This window comes from Muscardinus avellanarius (genome assembly GCF_963383645.1).
Source record: "Muscardinus avellanarius genome assembly, chromosome: 10".
Taxonomy (NCBI): Eukaryota; Metazoa; Chordata; class Mammalia; order Rodentia; family Gliridae; genus Muscardinus; species Muscardinus avellanarius.
The window spans coordinates 112,022,675-112,049,048 of NC_137796.1; the positions used below are offsets into that span (position 1 = coordinate 112,022,675).

General features: G+C 57.2%; 1 protein-coding gene across 3 annotated transcripts; it reads left to right on the plus strand.

Annotated features, from left to right (window-relative positions):
- Nucleotides 1–11,805: 11,805 nt before the first annotated feature.
- Nucleotides 11,806–25,552, plus strand: ZNF598 (zinc finger protein 598, E3 ubiquitin ligase; the record flags this gene model as incomplete). Of its 3 annotated transcripts, none has more annotated exons than XM_080703367.1 (12): nucleotides 11,806–12,155; nucleotides 20,972–21,084; nucleotides 21,733–21,862; nucleotides 21,981–22,192; nucleotides 22,271–22,488; nucleotides 22,950–23,067; nucleotides 23,311–23,459; nucleotides 23,600–23,696; nucleotides 23,779–24,524; nucleotides 24,711–24,864; nucleotides 24,964–25,114; nucleotides 25,199–25,552. In XM_080703367.1, the coding sequence occupies 12 exons, from the start codon at nucleotides 11,931–11,933 to the stop codon at nucleotides 25,550–25,552; spliced, it is 2,667 nt and encodes an 888-aa protein (XP_080559493.1). The 3 variants fall into 3 exon arrangements, with proteins under 3 accessions (XP_080559493.1, XP_080559491.1, XP_080559492.1); XM_080703365.1 differs by having other exon boundaries at nucleotides 11,931–12,155; nucleotides 23,600–23,684; XM_080703366.1 differs by having other exon boundaries at nucleotides 11,931–12,155; nucleotides 23,600–23,678.
- Nucleotides 25,553–26,374: the final 822 nt, after the last annotated feature.

The window sequence follows — 26,374 nt, forward strand, 5'->3', positions numbered from 1 at the left end:
TTATTCTTTATTTTGAAACAGGGTCTCACTGAGTGGCAGAGGGCCTCACTAAGTAGCTGAGGCTGTCCGCGAACCCCGATCCTCCTGTCTCAGCCTCCCAAATGCTGGGATCACAAGCATATGCCACCATGCCCAGCTTATTTTTAATTAATTAATTTATTTATTTATTTATTTATTTATGGACTGGGAATTGAACCCAGGGACATTCTACCTCTGAGCTATAGCCCCAATCCTATTTTTATTTTGTTTTGTTCTGAAACAGAGTCTCACTAGGTTGCTGAAGCTAGTCTCAAACCTGAGATCCTCCTGTCTCAGCCGCCCAAGTACTGGGATTATAGACATGAGCCACTATGCCAGGCTTATTTTTAGTTTTGAGATAGGGTCTGGGTACTGCCCAGGCTGGACCTGAACTGGTGATCCTCCTGCCTCAGCCTCCTAAGGGGCTGGGATTACAGGCATGCACTGCTGTGCAGTTTGGGACTGTAGCTTTGGGCCGCACTGGAGTGAAAGGAGGAGACAGGATGGGCGATCTCCGTGTCGGGGATGGGGAAGGTAGGGGCCTGGGTGTCCCGAGTCACCCGGACCAGCAGTGGGTCCTCACCGGCCTTCTGCAGCCAGGATCAGCTGCATTCTCCAGCCTGCGGCTGAGGAAGGGATGGGGCCGAAGCACTGCTGGGAGGAAGGGTAACCAGGTCAGGCTTGGGGCCAGGAGCCCAGGATGTATCACAGGACACAGCAATCCCAGAGTGAAAAAAGGAGTCTTCCAATTCAAAAAGGGAAGGGAGCTGAGAAGTACCAGGAAGTAACAGTAACAAGGCCACATCTTAGAGTAGCAAAAAATACAATGACAAAGGAAGTGATGCTGGGGTAGGTGACAGCAACACAGTAAAGAAAGGCGATCACTTGGGGCAGGGGTAGCAGGAATAAGTGAGAGGTGCCAGAGTGGGAGCGTGAGCGGGTGCCAGGGCCTGGAGCAGAAGTACGGAGGAGCGACCTGTGGGAGGCCTCCCAGGCCTCTTTCTATTTTATTCTTTTATTTTGAAACAGAGCTTCACTAAGTTGCAGAGAGCCTCATCAAGTAGCTCATGAAGTAGCTGAGGCTGTCTGTGAACTGTGATCCTCCTGTCTCAGCCTCCCAAATGCTGGGATTAAAAGCGTGGGCACCGCACCCAGCCTGGCTTACATTTTAAACAGGGTCTTGCTAAGTTGCTGAGGGTCCTCCTAAACTGCTGAGGCTGGCCTCGAACCTGTGATCCTCCTTGTCTCAGCCTCTCAAGTTGTAGGATTACAGATGTGTGCTACCACACCTAGTTAGGGTGGACTTCATTTTGCTAGCTCATCGAGTTGTGGGGTGACCTGGCCCCCAGACTAGCAGCAGGCAGGAAGGAAATCAAGGCAGGTGAGCAGAAGGGGAGCTTTCCCACCCCACCCCACTTGCTTCCCAGGCAGCATTAGGGTTCTCAGCTCTCCCCTCCCCTGGACTATGGGAGGGCCCTCTGGGGGCAAGGTGCTTTCCTCTGAGCCTACACCCCTCCCTCAAGCTACCCCCTCCCAGCTGGAGGTGGAGGCTGGACCTGGGCGGGGATCCTGGGCAAGGGGCGGGCAGAGGCCTGGGACCCTGTCTGGGTGGGGGTAGAGCCATTAGTCTGACGCCTGATAACAGCCAGTTTCTCCCTAATGGCCACTAATGGCCTGGAGAACATGGCCGAGCCTGGCTCAGGGCCTCCTCCCTCGCACTACACCATGCTTCTGTTTGGAGCCTGAAAGCCGAGCAGCAGGACTGGCATGACTGAAGGAGAAAGTCCCCGAGGTGAGACGGGGGAAGAGGAAGGCAGGAAACCCTCCACTGGAGGATGGGGCGCTCTGCCCTGGCTCCTGGCTGATTGCCCCTGGGTGGCTGTGTGCAGCAACAGCAACCGCACAGCACCACCTGGTGGACGTGGGTGGGATCACGCTGCCCGGCCCCTTCTTCCTGGGGCCAGCTGTCTTTCTTGGGTCCACTCCTACAGGGTGACTGGGGTGAGGCAGGGGCCCTGGGACTGGTGGCTGCAGGAACATAAGGCTGAGTGATAGGCAGCGAGGCCTGGCCTCTGTCCCTTCACCTTAGACCTAGCGCTCACTTCTCTGCGCAAGGGTTCTTCCAGGCAAGCTCACCTGGTGTCCCAGCACTCTGACCAGCGTTTGTGGACCACTTGGCACCATGAGCTCACAAGCTCCGGCACACACTGGGACACCCAGGGAAATAGGGATCTATGTATTTTGGCCCGAATCAAAGGGAGGCCCAGGACTGGGGCAGCCCCAAAGAAGATTGTAACCCAGCCTGGAGCCCTCCAGCCTCCCTTCAGGGCAGGAGTCTGGAATCCTCACGAGGTTCCTGCGGGCTGGAACAGGAGGTAGTGAAGGAGGGAGACCTGAGACTGGGTAGAGCCAGCCCTGTGGCCCGGCTGGAGAGCATGAATATTGTCCCACAGGCAGAGGGACCCTTGGGGTGTTGTATATTTAGGGGTGACAAGGCCAGGACTGTTTTTTTTTTTTTTTGGTGTGTGTGTGTGTGTGTGTGTGTGTGTGTGTGTGTGTGTGTGTGTGTTACTAGGGATGCGACCCAGGGGCATTCTACCGCTAAGCTACACCTCCAACTCTATTTTTTTTATTCTTTATTTTGAAACAAGGTCTCCTTAAGTTGTGGAGGGCCTCACTAAATAACTGAGGCTGGCCGCAAACCTGCGATTCTCTTCTCTGCCTCCCAAGTACTGGGATTACAAGTGTGTACCATTACGCCTGGCTTCAGGAAGGTGGACTTTGGTGAGGACTAGGGGCAGGAGCAGGGGAGTGGGCATGAGGGAGGAGGAGAGTGGGTCTGTCATCTCAGTATCTGCACCGAGGGGAAGTGCTGGGGGACCCAGCTCAGGGGTCTGTAAGAATGGGGGAGTGGAATGACTAGGAGCCGCACAATCGGGAGTGGTGGTGCATGCCACAGTCACAACACCTTGGGAGGCTGAAGCAGGAGGATCAGAAGTGTGAGACTGGCCTGAGCACATAGACCCGGCCTCATAGTGAAAAATAAAAAAGGGCTGGGGACCCAGCTCATTGGACAGGTGGCCTCTGGGTCCAGTCCCCTACAACACACACACATTTGGAGGGTGCACCTGGGAGGTGGAAAGGACTGCCAGAGTGAGGTTTCAGACCTGCGCCTGGACAGACCCTGCGATGTGGCCAAAGGGCCCCAAGGAGAGCCCGGCCAGGCAGTGTGGTCCAGGGGTGGAGAGGAAGCGGGAGCCTTAGCCCGGAGCCTTAGCCCAGGACGGCAGGTGCAGGGGGAGCGAGGCCCTTGAGGCCTGGGGCTCAGGCTTCCTCCCTAGACGATGGCGCCTACTAACTTCCAGGAAGGCGTTGGCTGAGGAAAGGCTTCAAGGAGATCCAGGCTTAAAGTGAATTTTGGGAAACGCTAAAGTCTGGGTGTGTGCTTGCAGGTGAGTTCTCCCCAGCCTGGCCAGGGGCAGACTGCGTGGTAGGGGGCGGGCTCCATCTCAGCCTGGTCTCCCCCCTCCGCAGGTCACAGGATGGGAGGGCATGGGGTCCGCCTCGCCCCCCTCCACGGGGACCCGGTCTGATGACGCCCTCCCCTGAACAGGAGGAGACCCAGAGCCCGCAGCATCTCTGCCTGGCAACCCCTCACCCCGAGGAGCTAGAGCGCTGCCCTGGTCAGGGAGGGGACTCTTGACATTTGCCAGGCGTGGGCGCAGCTACGTGCGACCTGCAGCTAACTCCAAGGACACAGCGCGCAGGAAGAGGGTCACACGGCGGGCGGGGAGTCACGCGCTTTTATTGATCAGCCCGCACCGCGGCCGGAGCCGAGCGCCGGGGCAGGCGCGGGGGCGCCGCGGGCAGGGGTCCTGGTCCAGAGGCCGGCCCACGAAGGAACTTTGCTGGAGCCTCCATAGCCGGGCGGGAGGTCTCTCTCCACAAGCTCTAAAAGAGAAGGGCAGGTCTCGGGCAAGGGTGCCGGCGCCCCGAGCAGAGCCCCTCCCGGAGCGCCGCACCGGCCCGCCGCCGCACTTACCTGGCCGGCCCCGCGGAGGTCTGGGCGCGGCGGCCCCGCCGGGGCGAGCGTGTCCCCGGCCCCGGCCGCGCGGCGCCACACGTGGGGCGGGCGGCGCGGGCCCAGGAGCAGGCCGGCGGCGCGGCCCACGGCGCGGAAGCGGGCGCTCCCCGCGTGCCCGTACCAGGCGCCGGCCGGCGGCAGCGCCAGCAGCAGCAGCAGCAGCAGCCAGGCCAGACGCCGGCCCGCGGGAGCCCCCCGCCCGGGGCCCCGCGCGCCCCCGCCCCGCGCCAGCGCGCCCGAGTCCACGCCGCCGGGGGGCCACGGGGGGACCACCGACGGACCACGGGCGGACCACCGGAGGACCACGGGCGGACCACCGGGGGACCACGGGCCGACCACCGACGGACCCCCGACGGACCACCGACGGACCGCCGGCGCTCTGCGGGCTCTGCCGCGGGCTCCGACTGTCAGGCTGGCGGCTCCGCCCGCGCGCCCCCGCCGGCCCTCCTGGGACCCCCGAAGGCGGAGGAGGGGTCGGAGCCTCGCGCTGCGAGCACCTCGCGTGGGCCTCGGGCTAGGGCCCTCGAGGCTCCACTGGGCGCCCCACTTACCCGCCAGTTCCCTTCCGCCCGCGCCCCGCAGTGGAACTTCTGGGAAGGGAGTCCTGCACCAAAGGTCTTGGGGCACCAGGATGGAGGCCAGGCGCAAAGGGATACCTCCGTGGCACGTGGCGCACTAGCCGAGCTAAGGAGGAGGACAGCTGAGTCTGAGTGGGGTCACACGGGGCCGGGGGCTCTGCGCGCCATTCAAGGCCCCTTTGTAGGGCGTCATCTGCGAGGATGTCCTTGTCCCACCCAACATGGCTCTCAAGTCTCCCCAACCCATTTCCCAGCTGTGGCAGGATGGATACTTGGGAAACCCAGACTGGTCACATCAAGCCACTCCTGAGGTCCTTAGTGGTCCCCAAGGATCAAAAGGTGGCCGGTCCTGGTACCTCAGCCAGGGCAGGCCAGGGTGGGGCCCTGCCCACCTCCACTGTCTCCTTTCCTGTCCTGGATGCCCTCCCGCCGCCAAGATCACTTTCTCCAGCCAATCTCAGTGTGTGTGTGTGTGTGTGTGTGTGTGTGTGTGTGTGTGTGTGTGTGAGGGGGGGGGGCAGGCAGACACTGGGGACTGAACTCAGGGGCATTCTACCTCTGAGCTACACCCCAGCCCTTTTTACCTTGAAACAGGGTCTCACTAAGTTTCTGAGGCTAGCCTTGAACCTATGAACCTTCTGTCTCAGCCTCCCATATCCTGGGACTTGCCACCATGCCCAGCTTGTCCAGCTCATGGGCTCCATTTTACCAGTGGGGAAACCCACACAAGGAAGGACTGACTTGCCCCAGGCCATCTTAGGTAAACTGTGGGAGGAGTGAGGTACAGCTTAGACCCTGGCAGAGGGTCTCAGGGGCTGAGGAGCCCCTGTCGCCAGGGGCACAGGACAGGAGGGTCAGAGGAGGCACCTGCTCCTGAGGCTACAGTGGAGGTGGGGGGCAGAGCAGCCCTCCCTCATGAGAACCTGGCCTTGGAGCCTGTCCCAGGGTTGATGGTGGTAGGCATAAGGGTTAAGTGCCACAACCTAGGCTGGCTCAGTTTCCTCTTCAGGGTCTCGGCACCTGTACCTTGCCCCCAGTAGAGATACACTAAATTCTTCTGGCTGGGATCTAGGGCTGCTGTCAAGGAGACCGCTTCCATGGGGATGGGCTGGTAAGGGGTGCAAAGGAGTGGGCTGCTCCCTGGAGGACCCCTGGGAGCCACCTCCGCCACCAGGCTGAGCTCCCACAGGGCCCCTCGGCCTCCAAAGCCAAGCAGCCTGGAGTGTGCAGTGGGCGGGCGGCGCAAGCTGCAGGCCATAGTCAGGCCTCTAGGGTTCCCTGGTGTGGGCGCCCTACTTCAGCTCAGGGACCCCGGGGAACTGCAGTCCTGCTGGGGAGGGCCAAGGGCGCCCCCTGGCGGCATACTGGGAACTCAACCCAATTATAGAAACGTTTTTGGTTTGGTTTGGTACTGGGGCTTGAACCCAGTGCATTCTGCCTCTAAGCTATAGCCTAGCCTTATTTATTTACTTATGCGGTACTGGGGATGGAACCTGGGGCATTCTACCTCTGAGCTATACCGCCAGACCTATTTTTTATTCTATATTTTATTATTTTATTTTACTTTTGTGATACTGGGGATGGAACCCAGTGGCCTTCTACCTCTGGGCTACACTCCCAAACCTATTTGTTATATTTTATTTGGAAACAGGGTTTCACTAAGTTGCTGAGAACCTCACTAAGTAGATGAGGCTGGCTTTGTTTTATTTATTTATTTTTTGTAGTACTGGGGATGGAACCCAGGGGCATTCTACCTCCAAGTGACACCCCCAGCCCTATTTTTTATTCTTTTTTTTGGGGGGGTGGTACTGGGTTGGGTGGTACTGGGGGTGGAACTCAGAAGCTTTCTACCTCCGGGCTATACTCCCAGACCTTTTTTATATTTTATTTGGAAACCGGGTCTCACTAAGTTGCTGAAAGCCTCACTAAGTAGCTGAGGCTGGCTTCTAACCTGTGCGATCCTCCTGTCTCAGCCTCCCTAGAGCAGGGATTACAAGCTTGCGTCACCACGCCCAGCTCTTATTCTTTATTTTGAAACAAGGTCTCACTGAGTTGCAAAAAGCCTCACTAAGTAGCTGAGGTTGTCTTCAAACCGCAATCCTCTTGTCTCTGCCTCCCAAATGATGGGATTACAAGCGTGCCCCACCTTGCCCGCCTACGATGAGGCTGGCTTTGAACCTGCACTCAGCATTCAGGAGGCTGAGACCAGAGGATCGTGGTTCCCAGACAGCCTCAGCTACTTAGTGAGGGGCTTTGCAACTCAGTGAGACTCTGTTTCAAAATAAAGAATAAAAAGCAGGGCATGGTGGCACATGCTTGTAATCCCTGAGCTTGGGAGGCAGAGACAGGAGGATCATGCTGGTTCAAAGCCAGCCTTGCTGGTTTAAGAGACCCTGTTGCATATATATTTATAAAATATATTATATAAAATAGGTCTGGGAGTGTAGCCCAGAGGTAGAAGGGTTTCCAGGAACACCAGTACCACCAAAAAAAAAAAAAAAAAAAAAAAAAGAATAAAAAATAGGGCTGGGGGTGTCTCTCAGAAGTAGAATGCCCCTGGGTTCCATCCCCAGTACCTTAAATAAATAAATAAATAAATAAATAAATAAATAAATATAAACAGTACCGGGGATGTAGCTCAGAGGTAGAATGTCCCGGGTTCTATCCCCAGTACCACAAGAAAGAAAGAAAGAAAGAAAGAAAGAAAGAAAGAAAGAAAGAAAGAAAGAAAGAAAGAAAGAAAGAAAGAAAGAGAAAGAAAGCTGGCTGCCAGGCGTGGTGGCGCACGCTTGTAATCCCTGCGCTTGGGAGGCGGAGGCAGGAGGATTGTGCAGGTTCGAAGCCAGCCGCGCTGGCTTAAAAGACCCTGTTTCCAAGCCAGGCATGGTGGCGCACGCTTGTAATCCCAGCATTTGGGAGGCTGAGACTGGAGGATATGGTTTGTGGACAGCCTCAGCTACTTAGTGAGGCTCTGAAACTTAGTGAGACCCGGTTTCAAAATAAAGAATAAAAAATAGGGCAGGGGGTGTGGCTCGGAGGTCAAATGCCCCTGGGTTCCATTCCTAGACCTGCAAAAAAAAAAAAAAAGAGACCCTGTTTCCAAATAAAATATAAAATAGGTCTAGGAGTGTAGCCCGGAGACAGAAGGCCCCTCGATTCCATCCCCAGTACCACCAAAAAAAAAAAAAAAAAGAAAGAAAGAAAGAAAAGAAAAGAAAGAAAAGAAAGAAAGAAGGAAGATTGAAGTAGAACATGAATAAATCTCAAAAATGCAGTGTTGTAGCCGGCATGGTGGTACATTGGCCTCAGCAACTGTGCAAGGCCCTGTTTCAAAACAAAAATAAAAAGCTTGTAGTATAGATTGGAGGTATAAAAACCTTTTGGCTTAATGCCCAGTACCACAAAAAATAAATTAAATAAAATATAAAGAACCCTCTGGGGTGGCTGGGACTGCCTAGGCCTAGTCCTGGCTCTGTGATGAGGACGAGGATGCCATGCATGGGCAAATCAATCTCTCTCTCTCTCTCTCTCTCTCTCTCTCTCTCTCTCTCTCTCCCTCTCCTCCTCCTCCTCCTCTTCTTCTTCTTCTTCTTCTTCTTCTTCTTCTTCTTCTTCTTCTTCTTCTCTCTCTCTCTCTCTCTCTCTCTCTCTCTCTCTCTCTGTCTCTCTCTCTATTTTGGTTCTGGAGAAGATTCTACTTCTGAGCATTCTACTCCCAGCACTTATTATTTTTTGTTTTGAAACAGGGTCTCACTGGTTACTAAGAGTCTCACTACTTGCTAAGGTTGCCCTCAAACCTGCAATCCTCCTGTCTCAGCTTCCCAAGTACTAGGATTACAGGCATATGCCACCATGCCAGGCTCAAGACTCCATTTAAAAAATAAAAGCTAGGGGGTCCGGGCATGGTGGCACAGGCTTGTACTCTCAGCATTCAGGAACAGCCTCAGCTACTTAGTGAAGCACTTTACAACTCAGTGAGAACCTGTTTCAAAAATAAAAGGACTAAAAAAATAGGGCAGGGGGTGTAGCTCGGAGGTACAATGCCTCTGGGTTCCATCCCCAGAACTGAAAAAAATAATAATAGCCGGGCGTGTTGGCACACGCTTGTAATCCCAGTGCTTGGGAGGCTGAGACATGAGGACTGCACAGGTTCGAAGCCAGCCTCAGCCACTTAGTGAGGCTCTCAGCAACTTAGTGAGACCCTGTTTCCAAATAAAATATAAAATAGATCTGGGAGATGCTGGGTGTGGTGGTACACGCTTGTAATCCCAGCAAGCATGGGAGACTGAGACTAGAGGATCTCGGTTCACAGACAGCCTTAGATACTTAGTGAGGCCCTCCGCAGCTCAATGAGACCCCGTTTCAAAATAAAGAATAAAAAATTGGGCAGGGCGTGTAGCTTGGAGGTCAAAGGCCTCTGGGTTCCATCCCCAGACCTGCAAAAAAATAAATAAATTAAATAAAATAGGGTTGGTGGTATAGCTAAGAGGTAGAATGGCCCTGTGCTCAATCCCCAGTCACACACACACACACACACACACTCTCTCTCTCTCTCTCTCTCTCTCTCTCTCTCTCTCTCTGGGTTCAATCGCCAGTACTGGAAAAAGAAAATGGTGGCCCCACTGGCTGTAGGGTGAGTGGGCAGCAGGCAGCTTTCCATCCCCCTGTGAGGTGGAGCTGGCCATTTCTCCCAAGCAAAAGCCTCCAGTCTTCTGCTGAGGGTAGGTGGTGGGGTGGTGCAGGGCCAGGCAGGGCAGAGGGCCCGGGCCCGGGCCCGGCTCGTGCAGGCCCTCCACATAGCCTGTGGGCACCTGGCAGCTCCTCTGGCCTGGCTGGCAGGACGCTCTGCACCAGCAACCCCGCTTCGGCTTCCTGTCATTCCAAGCTTTGCCTCTCTCTAGTTGCTGCCTTTCCGAACTCCGTGTCTGTGGACTAATGGCTTTTTAATTTCGCTCTCCTTGTAGTGGGGTTTTGTGAAGGTCCGATGGACGCACAGCCAGTCCATCTGGTTTAAGCGGTATGGTGATCTGTGTGGCCGATGAGGAAGTTACTGGCTTCAGCAAGCCAGCTGAAGTCACCAGCAAGTCAATGGCAGGGTTGGGGTCCAAGCCGCCCGTCCCTCATCTATATGCTGCTTCTTTTCTCTCTTTTCTGTTCTTCTGATACGGGGCATTGAACCTGGGCATTCCACCTCCCAGGGTTGTGTGCGTGATTTTTTTTTTTTTTTTTTTTTTGGTGTTACTGGGTGTAGAACCCAGGGGCTTTCTACCTCTGGGCTATACTTCCAGGCCTATTTACATTTTTATTTGGAAACAGGGTCTCATTAAGTTGCTGTGAGCCTCACTAAGTAGCTGAGGCTGGCTTTGAACCTGTGAGATCCTCCTGTCTCAGCCTCCCTAGCATGGGGATTACAAGCATGAGCCACCGTGCCGGGTTGTGTGCGTGTTTTATTGGGATTGAACTCAGGGTATTCTACCTTTAAGCTATACCCCCGGCCCTTTTATTTTTACTTTGTTGTTGTTTTGTTTTTGTGATGCTGAGGATTGAACCCAGGGACAATCTACATTTGAGTTACATCCCTAGTCCTATTTATTTATTTATTTATTTATTTATTTATATTTTCTTGCGGTACTGAGGATGAAACCCAGAAGCATTCTACCGCTGAGCTACACCCCCAGTCCTATTTTTTAGCATTTATTTTGATACTGGGTTTCACTGAGTTGCAAAGGGCCTCAGTTAGTAGTTGAGGCTGTCCGCGAACAATGATCGTCCATCCTCAGCCTCCCAAATGCTGAGATTACAAGTGTGCGCCACCACACCTGGGTCTATTTATTTATTTACTTATTTGGTACTGAACCCAGAGACTTTCTACTTCTAAGCTACACCATCTGAGTTTTATTTATTTGGAAACAGGGTCTCGCTAAATTGCCAAGCCTTCCTTTGAACCTGTGACACGCTTGTCTCATCCTCCCAAGTACAGGGATGTCAAGTGTGCGCCACCACGCCTGGCTCCATCTATACGTACATATATATACGTGTACATATATGTATATACACACATATATGCATATATATGATATATATGCATGTGTGTGTGTGTGTGTGTGTGTGTACACCTCTGAGCTACACCCCAGTCCTATTTTATTTGCTGGCTGTGAACCTGCAATCCTCCTATCTGTCTTTCAAGTGCTGGGATTACAAGTTTGCCATACGACACCACGCCTGGCATATCATGTGTCTCATCTTTTCTTTTCTTTTTTGGTACTGGGGATTGAACCCAGGGACATTCTACCTCTGAGCTATACCCCAGCCCTAATTATTTTGAAACAGGGACTCACTACATTAATGAGAGTCTCACTACTTGCAGAGTATGTCCTCGAACCTGTGATCCTCCTATCTCAACCTCCCGAGCTGGGATTACAGGTGTGAGTCACCAGGCCTGGCAGCTCATGTTTCTTTTCCGATATGGACTTTCCCCTGGTTAGAAGAAGGTGTTAGCCCCATGTGGTGGCACATGCTTGTAATCCCAGCATTTGGGAGGCTGAGACCAGAGGATCGCAGGTTCGCGGCCAGCCTCAGCTACTTAGTGAGGACTTCGTAACTTAGTGAAACCCTGTTTCAAAATGAAGAATACAAAAAATATATAGGGCTGGGGGTGTATCTTGGGTTCTATCCCCAGTGCTGGAAAAAAAAAAAAAAAAAAAAAGGAGACGCTGTTCTGAGGGGCCAACTTGGTGCATTGCAAATAAACCGAGGGTCTTGGGCTGGAGAAAGGTAGTGGTTTCCTAACAAAGTTTCTAGTTCTTTTTAGTTGGTGATTATGTGCTGCTAGAGATCTAACCTAGGTTTTGGAAATACTAGGTAAACGCTCTACTCTAGCAAATAAAAATATAGAACCAAAGCCAGGTGGTGCACTCTGGCAATCCCAGTACTTGGGAGGCTGAGACGGAAGGATCCGGGTTCGCGGCGATACCTACACCCAAACACTACCTGCGATTTAACTGGAGCACGCCGGGTCCGTGTGGACCGACGCCCGACCGCGGCGCGAGCTCCGGGAAGCGGGGCGGGCCCCTCGCGGGCTGGCGCGCAGGCGCGGCCCGCGGTGGGCGGCGCCTGGCCGGAGCGGAAGCGGCGGCGCGCACTTCCGCCGGGCGGGGCGGTTGCCGGGCGGGGCGGTGACGTCGCCCGGAAGGGGCGGGCCGCCGGAGCCAGGCCGCGCCGCGCCGGCCGGGAGGGGCCGGAGCCGGGCCATGGCGGCGGCGGCGGCGGGCGCCGAGGGGCGGCGCGCGGCCCTGGAGGCGGCGGCCGCGGCGGCGCCGGAGCGGGGTGGCGGGAGCTGCGTGCTGTGCTGCGGGGACCTGGAGGCCACGGCGCTGGGCCGCTGCGATCACCCGGTGTGCTACCGCTGCTCCACCAAGATGCGGGTGCTGTGCGAGCAGCGCTACTGCGCCGTGTGCCGCGAGGAGCTGCGCCAGGTGCGCCGCGGGCCGCGCGGCGGGGCGGGCGCGGGGCGCAGCCGAGGGCTTCGCCTTCCCTCGGCCGGGCCGTGGCCTCCGCGCTGCTCCCCCGGGAGGCTGGGGTCGCCCGAGCGCGCCTGACGCCCGGCCGACTAGCGCGTCTGGGGCGGCGAGGCGGAGGCGGCCGAGGAGGCGCGATCCCCGCGGGGACGGAGCCTGGGCACTGTCCCCCGCCCCGGCCGCAGGAAGGGGCCGAATCTGGCCAGAGTGCCCCGACCTGCCCGGCTGGGAGTTTGTTTCTTGGGAGGGGTGTCTCCACTGAGGTGGAGGAGACAGCTGGGGAACCTCCAGAGGCCTTCCGTCCTGGAAGCACAGGGGTGACCTGGGCATTCCCACCCTAGGTGGGCTTCTGGTCCCCACTGGTGACCCGCAGCCAACTCGTAAGTCGGGCGTTTTCATCTGTAGCGTGGAAGTAACACTCCGAGCTGACTCTTGGCTGGTGGGGACAAGTGTTGGGAAGTTTCCCTCCTTCTTGACAGCTCCAGCTTTGGGGGCTTCTTTCCAGAGCGGAGGAGGGATGATGTTCCGGCTCGGCCCAGACAAGGAAGCCCTGGAGGGGTCAGAGGGCACATAGAGCTTTCCCCCCACAATCCCAGCAGTGCCAGCTGCTGGTTGGAAGCATCCACCGGGACCTCTGTTTCCCGTGGAGATCTGTTTGCTTCCAGCATTGTGAAATTCTCCCGGTTCATGGAAAGCTTCAAGTGGTGGCATCTGCCAGGGAATCGGAGTTTCCTCTACTTAAAAGCATCAGAGACAGCAGTGTGAAGGAATAGGTTCTTTCTTTTCTTCTTTAAAAAAATAGGCATTTACACCGGGTGTGGTGGCACGTGCCTATTTAATCTCGGCTACTTGGGAGGCTGAGGCAGGAGGATGGATCACAAGTTCCAGGCTAGCCTTGGCAACCTGGAGAGACTCTGTCTCAAAAAAAGGGGAGGGTGCTGGGGATGTAGCTCAGTGGTAGAGTACCCCTGGGTTCAACTCCCAGTACCACAGAAAAAGTGGACATTTGCCATTCGTGGTGACACGTGCCTATGATTCCAACTACTCTGGTAGTTGAAGTAGTTGGATCAAGAGTTTGAGGCCAGCCGGGGCTGCTTACTAAGAAGGGCTGATGACGCAGTTCACGTGCCTAGTTCATGTGCTCAGGGCCCCTGGTATTGGCCCAGTACCACAAAAGAAAAAGGAGTCACTTGTATGAAAGGAGCCAGAGGTACTGGAATCCTGTGAGCCTGGCTTAGGCACCTGCTCTGAGCCCTGTAGGAAAAAAGGCACTTGGAGATGCTGTTGTTTCATGTGGTAGAAGGAGGTGGGCACAGGTTGGGAGAGATCTGGGGTGCTGGAAGAGCCAGAGAAACCACCAGCGTGGCTCTCTCAGCCCCAGCCAGGTTTGCAGCACACCTGTAGCTTCCTTCCAGGAAGGATGGCTATGTGGAGGTCTTTCCATCTGAGGTCCTAGCTTGCTTGGGTCCTAATCAGGATGTGAGTAAACACCCACGGGTGGCTCCTGTAGCCAACATCTGTCTCCTCATTCCTTAGGAACCCACACCCTCCAAGAGCTCTGTGGCAGGGGCTGGCATGAGCTGTCAGCAGGCCTTGGCTGGGTGTGGTTTGGCAAGGGCCCTCCTCAGCGAGCCTGCACTTCTGCTCAATGCTCAACACTGCCCACACGGCAGGGCAGCAGGGAAGGGCCTGTGGAGTTGGACTCGGCTTGGTCCTCTCCTCCTGCTGTCCTGCCCCTCCCACTGGTGAACTTGCAGCTTCGCATAGCCCCTTCCCCTTGCTGAGTGCTGCGCCCTGCTCACATATGCCCTGTTTCATCCTGCTCGGGAATCACGGGTGGCCCTCACCTCTGAGCTCTGCTGTTTATTTATTGCAGTACTGGGGATTGAACCCAGGGGCATTCTACCTCCGAGCTACACCCGCAGCCCTATTTTTTATTTTATTTTATTTATTTATTTATTTATTTTTGTGGGTCTGAGGATGGAACCCAGGGGCATTCGATCTCTGAGGTACACCCCCTGCTCTATTTTTTATTCTTTTTTTTTTTTTTTGAAGATTTAAAGAAGTTTATTAGAAAGATAGAAATACAGAAAATAGAAATACAGCCCCATGCCAAAATGGCATGAGGGGGTGACTCGAAATGAATATACCCTTTTATTCTTTATTTTGAAACAGGGTCTCACTGAGTTGCAGAGAGCCTCACTAAGTAGCTAAGGCTGTCCGTGAACCGCGATCCTCAGGTCTCAACCTCCTGAATGCTGGGATTACAATCATGCGCCACCACGCCTGGCTTATTTATTTTTGAAACAGGGTCTCACTAAGTTGAATAGGGCCTCACTAAGTAGCAGAGGCTGGCCTTGAACCGTGATCCTCCTGTCTCAGCCTCCCAAATACTGGAATTACAAGCATGTGCCACCACACCTGGCTTATTCTTTATTTTTTGAAACGGGGTCTCACCAAGTTATGGAGGCTGGCCGCGAAACTGTGATGCTCCTGTCTCAGCCTCCCAACTCCTGGGATTACAAGTGTGCGCCACCACACCTGGCTTGCTTCTCCTTTATGAAACTAAGTCTATGAACATTGTGAGGAAGGTGTGCCTAGACGCTGTGTGGAGCGGCAGGCTTCCTTTGCTGGGTTAATTCTGTGCCCTTGACCTTCCCTGTGTGAGCCGGGGTGGGGGCGGGGAGCAGACACGGCACAGCCTTGCAGCTGCTGGTCAGGCCAAGAGCCAGGTCAACCTGGACTGCGGCAGGTGCCCAGGCGGAAGCCGAGCTGTGCTCCATGGATGGCAGCAGTGGGAGCACTTGCCGGGGCAGGGCTGATCAAGCCCTCACCTCACCTGGGCTCCTGCCCGCCCTTGGGTACCTCTTCAGGTTGAGCCATTTCTTGCAGTTTGTTTCCTGGGCTCCACCTTGTCCTGGCCCTGGTCTGGGCACAGGAGTCCTGGTGACACTGTAGGCCACCCAGTGCAGCCACACCCCCGGCTCACAGGCAGGAAGTGGGAGGGGAGTGCTGAAGGCCAACCAGGGCTGCCCAGGCGCAGGTCAGCGGGCGGCCTGATGACTCAGGTCCTGTTTTGTGTTAACCTCGCCCCTAGTCACCCTGTAGTCCTTTTTTTTTTTTTTTTTTTGCATGTGCGGGTCTGGGGATGGAACACAGGGGCATTCGACCTACCTCCGAGTTACACCTCCTGCCCTATTTTTTCTTCCTTCCTTCTTTCTTTCTTTCTTTCTTTCTTTCTTTCTTTCTTCCATTCATTCTGCAGTACCGGGGATGGAACTCAGGGGCATAGTACCTCAGAGCTACATCCCCAGCCCTTTTTTTTTTTTCGGTTCTGGGGATGGAACCCAGGGGCATTTTACCTCCGAGCTACAGCCCCTGCCCTGTTTTTTTTATTCTTTATTTTGAAACCAGGTCTCACTGAGTTGCAGAGGGCCTCACTAAGTAGCTGAGGCTGTCCACGAATCGTGATCCTCTGGTCTCAGCCTCCCGAATGCTGGGATTACAAGTCTGCGCCACCATGCCCAGCTGGTTTTTTTTTTTTTTTAAAACAGGGTTTCACTGAGTTATGAAGGACCTCACTAAGTAGCTAAGGCTGTCCGCGAACTGCAGTCCTCCATTTTTAGCCTCCCAAATGCTGGCATTACAAGTATGTGCCACCACGCCCGGCCTACTCTTTATTTTGAAACAGGGTCTCACTAAGTAGCTGAGGCTGTCAGCGAACCTCGATCCTCTTGTCTCAGCCTCCTGAATGCTGGGATTACAAGAATGTGCCACCACGCCCGGCTTCTGGTTTCTCTCTTAAGGTTACCCCTGTTCCTGTCCCCATCTGGGCTCCTGCTCTCCCAAGGTACCCCCTCCCTTGCCCCTGGGTCTCCTGGGCGTGGCCCCCCCACTGTTCTCTTCTGCTTGGGACCACCTGTCCTTTCCTTCGCTTGTCAGAGTGCCCACTGCATGCCAGGATTGGGGAGCAGCAAGGTCCCAGACATGCGTACACTGGCTCCTCTGGGCGCCATGGGAGGCTCCTGTTCCCGAGGCGGCCTGTCTCCCCCTCTGCCTTTCAGTCTCCTTGGAGACTGATGTGGCCACTCCTGTGGCGCACCCAGGCGTACCCTTTCCCACTCTGTCATTTGCTGCCTGGCCCAAGCTCTGACCTCCACGCGTGAGCCTCTCCCATAGGTGATCTAGAGCCCCTGCGTCCTTGCAGACCCAGGCTGGCCATCTCCCATGAGCTCCCATGTTCCTCTGTCCTCAGGGAAGGAGGCCTGGCCCCTGGGCCCTCGTCCTTGTCCAGACCAGGCTGGCCCCGTGTGCTCTGCTAGGGACAGGGCCTTGGCCACCCTGGGTAGCACTGTTGAGCCTTTGCCTGCTTATGGGTCTGGAGGGCCAGACCTGATCTCCTTCCTGTCTGGAGAGAGGCAGGCCTCTGTCTCCTGCAGCCTCAGCCCAGTAGCAGTGTAGCTGACAATTCCCTGCAGCCGCGTGGTTCTCCTGCAGGCTCAGCACCTTTTCCTAAGCTACCCCTGCAGTCCTAGGCCCCTTCCTGTCCCTGGGCTGGCTCAGACGCACTTAGCCAGGTCACCCCCCTAGACTGCTAAAGAGGGATGAACACCTCTGAGCCCTGCTGCCCCTCGCGCTGTGGGGTACCTGTCCCACTGCTGTGTAGAGGACCCTCCACACCTGGCGCAGTGGCCCCTGGCACCCGTTCCTGTGCTGTGGCCTCGGTATGGTGGCACAGGGTGGAACAGGCCTGGCTTCCCCGCACATGCACCTCGGTCCCTTGTCCCTACTTCAGGACCTGAATACAGGGCACTGTTGCCCCTGTCCTGCCTGTTGCGGGCTGCTTTGTGCTCTCCTTGGCTTCTCTGTCTACAGCTGCTCCTGGCCTCAAGCCGTCCACAGAGATGTCTTTTGTGTGGTATTGGGGATGAGACCCAGAGGCGCTCTACCTCCGAACTACACTCCCAGTCATATTTTATGTTTTATTTAGAAACAGAATCTCACTAAGTAGCTGAGGCTGGCTTCAAACCTGCAGGCCTCCTGTCTCAGTCTCCCAAGTCCTGGGGTTACAGGCATGCGCCCGGCGACCTGGGTGTCTTGCAGGCGTGAGCAAGACAGCATGCTTAGGGCCTGGGTGCCACGGGATGCAGGATGCAAGGACAGATGGTTGCTCCCTCAGTGTGACCTGGTGCTGGCACCCAGTAGGGGTGCCCAGGGACCTCGTGCCCACAGCCCAGGACAGACGGGTCTCTGTGGGCCTGAGGCGCCACCAAGGTTAGAATGGAGTGCACAGTGGGGAGAGCGCCAGCGCGGGGGCGTCCCTGGCACGGCTCCCCCTGGGGAAGGAAGTCAGTCCTCCAGCGGCTGTCGGGCTCGGATGCTTTTGGCAGCCTCAGGGAGTTTCCTCGGGCTGCTCTTCTGGCTGCCTTGCAGGAGACGCTGGGCTGCTAGATCTGCCACCTGGGCTGCCTTGAGAAGCAGGTGGAGCCCAGCAGGCTTGACCGGGCTCCAGTGCCGCATCCCAGCAGTGTCCTGAGTGGCGGCTTGTGCCTTCGAGGGTCTGATGCTGACAGTGGTTCCTCCTTATCTGTAGGAGATGAGGCCAGGACCCGGCCCAGGGACCTCGCCTTCTCAGGGCCCAGGGGGGAGCTGCCTGCCAGGGAGGGAGGAAGCTGGGGAGACTGCCGTGACCCTGAAGCTTCTGTGATTTGGGCCTTTGGGGTAGAGCTGCAATTCCTTTTTTTTTTTTTTTTTTTTTTTTGTGTGGTACTAGGGGTGGAACCCAGGGGCTTTTCTACCTCTGGGGTATGCTCCCAGAACTATTTTATATTTTATTTGAAAACAGGGTCTCACTAAGTTGCTGAGAGCCTCACTAAGTAGCTGAGGCTGGCTTTTACCTGTGCCAGCCTTCTGTCTCAGCCTCCCAAGCGCTGGCATTACAAGCTTAGGCCACTATGCCCAGCTTAGTCTTTTTATTTTTTGAAACAGGGTCTCACTGAATTGCAAAGGGCCTAAGTAGCTGAGGCTGTCCACGAACCGTGATCCTCCAGTTTCCCACTCCTAAATGCTGAGATTTCGTGTGCCCCCACGCCCCCACCTTGCAACTCCCATTTAAAGATGGTCACAGCTGGGCATGGTGGCACACGCTTGTAATCCCAGCATTTGGGAGGCTGAGACAGGAGGACTGTGGTTCGAAGACAGCCTCAGCTACTTAGTGAGGCCCTTTGCAACTCAGTGAGACCCTGTTTAAAAAGAAATAATAGCTGGGCGTGGTGGCACATGCTTGTCATCCCCACGCTTGGGAGGCTGAGACAGGAGGATCGCACAGGTTTGAAGCCAGCCTCAACTGCTTAGTGGGGTTCTCGGCAACGTAGTGAGACTCTGTTTCCAAATAAAATATAAAATATGTCTGGGAGTATAGCCCGGAGGTAGAAAGCCCCTGGGCTCCACCCCCAGCACCACCAAAAATAAATAAACAAATTAATTTAAAATGGGGCAAGGGGTTTAGGTCAGAGGTCAAATGCCCCTGGGTTCTATTCCCAGACCTGCAAAAAAATAAATAAACAAAATAAAATAGGCCTGGGGTGTAGCCCAGAGGTAGAATGCCCCGATTCATTCCCAAGCACTAGAGGAAAAGATGATCATGGGAGCACAGCTGCAGATAGGTGCCGCCTGAGCCCCGAGTGTGGAGCCCCTTCACCAGACAAGAGGCCCGGGGAGAAAAGCTGCCGGGCTGCTGCTCGTCCAGGGCCTGGTCCTCCGGGCTGGTGGAAGTGGACTGCCGTGGAGCTGCTTGCCCAGACCCTCCCTGGAGGCCAGGTTCAGTTACCCCCCGCGGGCCGCTTGTGGTCCCGAGAAAGCTTTGGGCTTATCTTCCCTAGCCCCTCCTGAGCTGCCCTCAGTTTGTGCCCATTCCGGTCCCAGTCATCCTCTGCTAGGCCTAAACATAGCAGGGATGACCTTGATGTGACCTTCCCAAGACACACATGCCCCTGGGTGTGCTGCTGGTAAGGCCTCAGTGCTCTCTGGCCTGAGCGGAGGTGCTTGCTCGGTGGCTGGAGGAGGCAGCCAGTGTGGGCTTGGTCCAGGGAGGGCCTCCATGGAGAGAAGAGGGAACCCTGGAGGGAGGAGGGGTGGCCTGAGCCTGCGGGCCCTGGTCACACTGGGGCACCAGGACAGGGTATGGTCATCTGACCAAAGGCCGGTGTGAAGCAGAGGCATAAGCCTGTAATCCCAGTACTTAGGCTGAGACAGGAGGGTCACAAGTTCGAGGGCAGCCTCAGCAAGTAATGGGACTCATTCGATAAATAAGACCCTGTTTCAAAATGAAAGCAAAATAAGGCTGAGTAGCTCAGAGGCAGAATGCCCCTGGGTTCCATCCCTAGTGCCACACACACAAGTCCAGTGTGTAAGGCCTGTGGCACATGCTGACAAGCTTGTCCAGCCCTTGACAAGGGACCAGAGATGGTCCCTTGGCGGCCTGACTTCAGCAGGTGCCGGCGACTCCTGGCACATGCTGTAGAGGTTTCCCGGCAGCACCTGCAGAGCGTGTGCCGCCGCCCATAGAAACAGGGCTTTGTGGCTGTGGCAGGGCTGGTGGCGCAAGATACCAGTCCTAGTTGGGTGCAGTAGCACACGTCTATAATCCCAGTACTTGGGAGGCTGAGACTGGAGGATCGCGGTTCACAGACAGCGTCAGCTACTTAGGCCCTCCGCAACTCATTGAGACCCTGTTTCAAAATAAGGAATAAAATACAGGGCTGGGGGTGTAGCTCAGAGGTAGAATGCCCCTGGGTTCCATCCCTAGTACCACAAAATAAATAAATAAAAATAAAAAGGGCTGAGGGGTCTGCCAAGTGTGGTGGCACATTCTTGTAATCACAATACTTGGGAGGCTGAGACAGGAGGAATGCAGGTTCAAGACTAGCCTCAACAACTTAGTGAGACCCTGTTTCAAAAAGTAAAACCGGACGTGGTGGGGCACACTTGTAATCCCAGCAGTTGGGAGGCTGAGACAGGATTACGGTTTGCGGACAGCCTCAGCTACTTAATGAGTTCCTCTGCAACCTAGACCCTGTTTCAAAATACAGAATAAAAAATAGGGCAGGGGGTGTAACTCGGAGGTCGAATGCCCTTGGGTTCCATACCAAGACCCGCAAAAAATAAAATAAATAATAAAAAATGGGCTTGGGAATAACTCGGTAGAATGCCCCTGGGTTCTATCAACAGTACTAAATAATAAATAAATAAAAACAAAATCTGGCTAGGGGTTTAGTTTGGAGGTAAGACTCCACTGAATTCAATCTCCAGTACCACAAAAGAAGATAAGCAGGGCTGGCAGTGCAGCTCTGAGGTAGTGCCCTCATCCAATCTGTACCCCACATGCGCAGAGATGCCAGTCCTGTGGGAGCCACCCTTGGTGCAGAGACACGGAGGGGTGCTGGGCGGAGGGTGGCAGGACTTGACGCGACCTCACCTGATGCGCCCTGGGCCGACACCATTATTTCCCCAGCTGCTGCCCTTCGCTGCTGTCCTGCGCCCCGCCCCGCCCTCAGTCCCTTTGAGCATCTCTACAGTGGTGGCCCCCGACGCCCTCTGGTGGAGATTCTGGGCATCACCTCTGCCCTGCACCCCTGGGTACTGAAGACAGGACTAAGCCAGCCAGGAAGCAGTGGCTGCAGTGTCAGGCCCTGAGGGTCTGCCCTCTTCCGCCTCTGCTGCATCCCTGGGAATCCAGTCCAGACCCCACTCACCGTGCTCGCTCTCGGCTCCAGGTGGTCTTTGGGAAGAAGCTTCCTGCCTTTGCCACGATCCCCATCCACCAGCTACAGCACGAGAAGAAATACGAGATCTACTTTGCAGATGGAAAGGTGTTTGCATTGTACAGGTGAGGGTCCTTCCTGAGAGGCCTTTGCGTGGGGACAGGTGTGTGTCTGATGCCAGGCCAGGCCCTCCTTGAGCCAGCAGTATGGTTTGGGGCAGGCTGCTTCCTTTCCAGGCCTCTGCTTTTGCCAGGTGTGGTGGCACACACCTATAATTCCAGCATTTGGGAGGCTGAGACAGGAGGATTGCAGGTTCGCAGCCAGCCTCAGCAACTTAGTGAGACTTTCAAAATACAGAATAGAGCCGGTTGTGGTGGCGCACGCTTGTAATCCCAGCATTTGCGAGGCTGAGACAGGGAGATATGGGTTTGTGGACGCCTCAGCTACTTATTGAGGCCCTTTGCAACTCAATGAGACCCTGTTTCAAAATAAAGAATAAAAAATGGCCCTGGGGGTGTAGCTCGGAGGTAGAATGCCCCTGGATGCCATCCCCAGTTCTGCAAAAAAAAAGAAAAAAGAAAAAAGAAATCCTCTGGGCCCTTTGAGGGGCACGAGAACACAAGCAGGTAGTAAAGGTGCAGTTGTCGGCCGCTCGCTGGCCTGGGCCGGCTGCGGACCCCAGTCCCTGTGTGACGTGGGAGAGACTCGGGTGGGGGCTGACACGGCCCTGAGGTGACGGGCGTGCCGCGGCGGGCGGCTCCGGTGTCCCCCAGGCAGCTGCTGCAGCACGAGTGCCCGCGGTGCCCCCAGCTGCCGCCCTTCGGCCTCTTCGGGGACCTGGAGCAGCACATGCGGAGGCAACATGAGCTCTTCTGCTGCAAGCTGTGCCTCAAGCACCTCAAGGTGCGCCTGCCGGGCTGGGCCAGGGCGGGCGGTGGGCAGAGCCGGGCCTTCCACCCGCCCCCCTCGCCGCGCCCTGAGCCTGGGAGCCCCAGCCGTGCCCAGCCCCCGCTCTCCGCAGATCTTCACCTACGAGCGCAAGTGGTACTCGCGCAGGGACCTGGCCCGGCACCGCATGCAGGGGGACCCTGATGACACGTCGCACCGCGGGCACCCGCTCTGCAAGTTCTGTGACGAGCGCTACCTGGACAACGACGAGCTGCTCAAGCACCTGCGCCGGGACCACTACTTCTGCCACTTCTGCGACTCCGACGGGGCCCAGGACTACTACAGGTGGGCGTGGAGGCCTTCGCGGCCGGCCGGGGCGGGCAGGCTGCCTGGGTCTCACCGCACCCTCGCCCTGCCCCACAGTGACTACGCGTACTTACGCGAGCACTTTCGGGAGAAGCACTTCCTGTGCGAGGAGGGCCGCTGCAGCACCGAGCAGTTCACCCATGCCTTCCGCACGGAGATCGACCTCAAGGCCCACAAGACGGCCTGTCACAGCCGCAGCCGGGCGGAGGCGCGCCAGAACCGCCAGATCGACCTGCAGTTTAGCTTTGCCCCACGGCACTCGCGCCGGAACGAGGGTGAGCCAGGCACCTCCGGGCTCTGGCCTAGACTGGGGCCCCGGGGCAGCCCGCAGGGTCCACCAAGCCCCCACTCCCCATGGCTTGGCTGGGGACAAGGGAGGTAGCTGCCGGGCCTTGGTAGCCTGGCGCCCCACCTGACATGCCCTGAGTACCCGGGTGCTGTCGATAAGCCTGAGCGCTTTGCCCCTGCTGGCCTCTGGTGGTGCCTGACACCTGCGCCCGGTCCCTGGGGCCCTTCCCTGCACAGGGAGGTGTTACTGAGCGCTCGCTCTGTGGCTCCTGTCCTGAGGTGTGGGGCAGTGTCCGCCGTGACTTCACACCACTGTGGGGTTGAGGCTGGAGTGGCATCGGCATGGTGTCCGGGCCTGTCCCTGGGCTCATTGCTGAGGGGCTGGGGTCTGTCAGTCCTGCTGGCCTGCCAGGGCCCAGGATGGTGACGGGCTGTGTTTTGACCACAGGGGTCGTCAGTGGTGAGGACTATGAGGAGGTGGACAGGTACAACCGCCAGGGCCGTGCAGGCCGGGCCGGTGGGCGCGGAGCCCAGCAGAGCCGCCGAGGAAGCTGGAGGTACAAGAGGTGGGAGGACTTGCGAACCGCCAACATGCTCCTGTACCACCACAGGTGGGGCCGGCCCAGGGTCAGGGCGCGCCGGCCAGAGGCCCTGAGTGTGGCCGCAGGGTCTGTTCAGCGTCCTGCGGGAACAGCTGCTTTTTTTCCCTTAGTGTTAGCCAGAGACACCCAGCCCGGGCAGGGGGGAAGTGAAAGGGCCCTGGGCGGCATGCAGGACTCGCCCAGCTGAGGCCTCCCTCCCCATCCTAGGGAAGAAGAGGACCGAGAAGTGGCGGCCGCCATCCGGGCCTCAGTGGCTGCGCAGCCACCGGAGGAGACACGCAGGAGCGCGGACCGGGAGGAGGGTGGAAGGGCCACGAGGGAAGAGGCGGCCGCCCGGGTGCCCGGTGAAGGCCCAGGTGAGCCAGCCCGCCGTGGCTCCCAGCCAGCATGGCGCCAGGGCTGTCGGGCCTTCCCAGGGAAACACGGGCCCCTCATGTTCCCTAGGCCCCTTGAGGTCATCCCTGCACTCAACCTGAGGTCCTCTCCTATCTTGTAGGCCCCAAGGAAACCTCGACAAATGGTCCTGTAAGCCAAGAAGCCTTCTCAGCCACAGGCCCAGGGGCCACCCCTCCCAGGTGTGTGTGGGAGGTGGGGTATGGGTGCCTCGCCTGCTGGCCGGGCAGTGTGGGGCCAGCAGCCTGGCAGGCCGCTGACGCTCTGCCCTCCTGGACCTAGCGCGCGCCCGCCACCCACCCCGAAGCTCGCGGAGGAGGACTTCCCCAGTCTCTGCGCTTCGACTTCCTCCTATGCGGTGACAGCCCCGGGCACCATGGGCCTGGCACCGGCGTACCCCGGCCCCACCAAGGGCAGAAACGCCTTCCAGGAGGAGGACTTCCCTGCCCTGGTGTCCTCCGCCTCCAAGCCCAGCACTGCCCCGCAAAGCCTCGTCTCTGCCTGGAACAACACTTGCAGCAAGAAAGGGGTCCTGCCCGCCCCGGGCACCCAGGCTGCTGCTGGCAGCCAACCTCCTAAGAAGTCTGGGAAGGGGAGCCGGGGGGGCCGGAAGGGAGCCCCAACCCCTGCGGAGGAGGAGGGTGGCAGCCTCAGTGCGCAGCCGCTGCGGAGTGTGCCCACTGCGGTGGTTGTGTCCTCGCCGGCACCAGCTTCTACCCAGACTTCCACCAAGGGCGCCAAGAAGAAGAAAGCGGGCTCTGAGAAGCCCAGTGCCTTGGCCCCACCACTGCCCCCTGACCGCACCCCCAAGCCCGGGGCTGAGCAGGCCCCCGAAGCCCCTGCGAGCAGAACCGAAGGGCCCGCTGTCATCGTGAATGGACACGCAGAGGGGCCAGCCCCTGCGCGGAGCACCCCCAAGGAGCCCCCCGGACTCACACGGCCCCTGGGACCCCTCCCCTGCCCCACACCCCAGGAAGACTTCCCAGCGCTTGGAGGCCCCTGCCCGCCCAGGATGCCTCCTCCCCCAGGTACGAGTGCCCCGACAGGAGCAAAGCCCCAGTGCGGGCGGTGTGTCTGCGCCCAGACCCACGCGCCCTAGAGCGCCACTTAGCCTCCGTCCTAAAATGCGCCTGCGGCAGGCACCCTCGGGGCGGGCAGCCTGAGGGAAGCATGGCCAGTGAGGGCCACTTTCCGGGGTCTCGTGCCACCCGCAGGTTTCAACACCGTGGTGCTCCTGAAGGGCACGCCACCCCCGCCCCCACCGGGCCTGGTGCCTCCGGTCAGCAAGCCGCCCCCTGGCTTCTCCAGCCTCCTGCCCAGCCCCCACCCAGCCTGTGTCCCCAGCCCTGCTCCCACCACCACCAAGGCGTAAGTGGGGTGGGCTGCCCGGCCTCCTGCCACCGGGGGCTTACGGAAGGGTGCATCCCCTGCTGCCCAGAAGCTGAAGCCACCTCCTCTCGACCCCAGACCCAGGCTGACACCCACACCCCGGGCGTACTTGGTCCCGGAAAACTTCCGGGAGAGGAACCTGCAGCTCATCCAGTCCATCAAGGACTTTCTGCAGAGTGATGAGGCCCGCTTCAGCAAGTTCAAGAGCCACTCGGGGGAATTCAGACAGGTGAGGGGTGAGGGCTGTGGGAGGCCAGCGGTCTTTGCCCGGGCCCCCTCGCGGAGTGACAAGCTCTGGCTCTCTGGGTGGCAGGGGGTGATCTCTGCGGCCCAGTACTATAAGAGCTGCTGGGACCTGCTCGGGGACAACTTCCAGAAGATCTTTAGTGAGCTGCTGGTGCTGCTGCCTGACACAGCCAAGCAGCAGGAGCTGCTGTCTGCGCACACAGACTTCCGTAGCCGCGAGAAGCCTCCTGGCACCAAGTCCAAAAAGAACAAGAAGAACGCGTGGCAGGCCAGCACCCACAAGGCGGGCCTGGACTGCTGTGTGTGCCCCACCTGCCAGCAGGTGCTCGCACACGGAGACGTCAGCGGCCACCAGGCACTGCACGCCGCCCGGGACGATGGCTTCCCCTCCCTTCAAGCCATTGCCAGGATCATCACGTAGCTCCCGCAGCCCCGCGTCTCCTCTCCCTCCTCTTCCTGCCGGCTGCCAGGCAGCCAGGCGAGGCCCTGAGAGACCAGTGCCCGGGCCTCTGGGTTGGCCAGGCCTGGCAGTTCAGGGAAGGGCTGCCCTGTGCCATCAGCACACTCACGCAGAAGTCTGTCCCCTGCTCAGCAGCGGGTCATCTGGGTTTGTCTTCTCGTGATTTTGGAAGGTGCCAGGGGAGGGAAGGGCTGGGAAGCCAGGACCTGGGCCTGTGGTCACAGCCAGAGGTCACGGTGGTGGTGCAAACTGGCCCCACAGTTGGGCGGCAGCCCCAGGCCAGGAGCTGCAGCCCCGGTGCTGGAGTCAGATGTCCAGTGTGCTGTGTAAGCAGTTGGCTGTTTCTTAATTCAAGAGTGTTTGGGATTAAAAGCAGACACAAAATTGTGCCACTTGAAGTTGAATCTTTTTAAAAAACAAACAATCTGAGGTCTCAAACTGCCTCTGACTTTTTATAAGACAGTTTATCTTTAAATAAATTTATTTTCCAGTACTGCACATAGCTGGTGTTCAGAGCTTCTCTGCCTTCTGAGGATGCCCAGAGTTGGGGGACTCAGACTCATCAGATGCTGTAGCTCAGGGGCCAGCCAGTGCGCACCAGGGTCAGCATTGAGGAAGGGCCACTGGGGGGGGGGGGGGGCTGGGCAGCTGGTGCTGGCTTGAAGGAAGGCTGCCAACCCTGGCCCTGTTTTAAGGATCCAGCCCTGCTAATGTTTTTTGTTTTTGTTTTTTTTTTTCCAAGCTACACCCCTAGCCCTATTTTTTATTCTTTATTTGAAACAG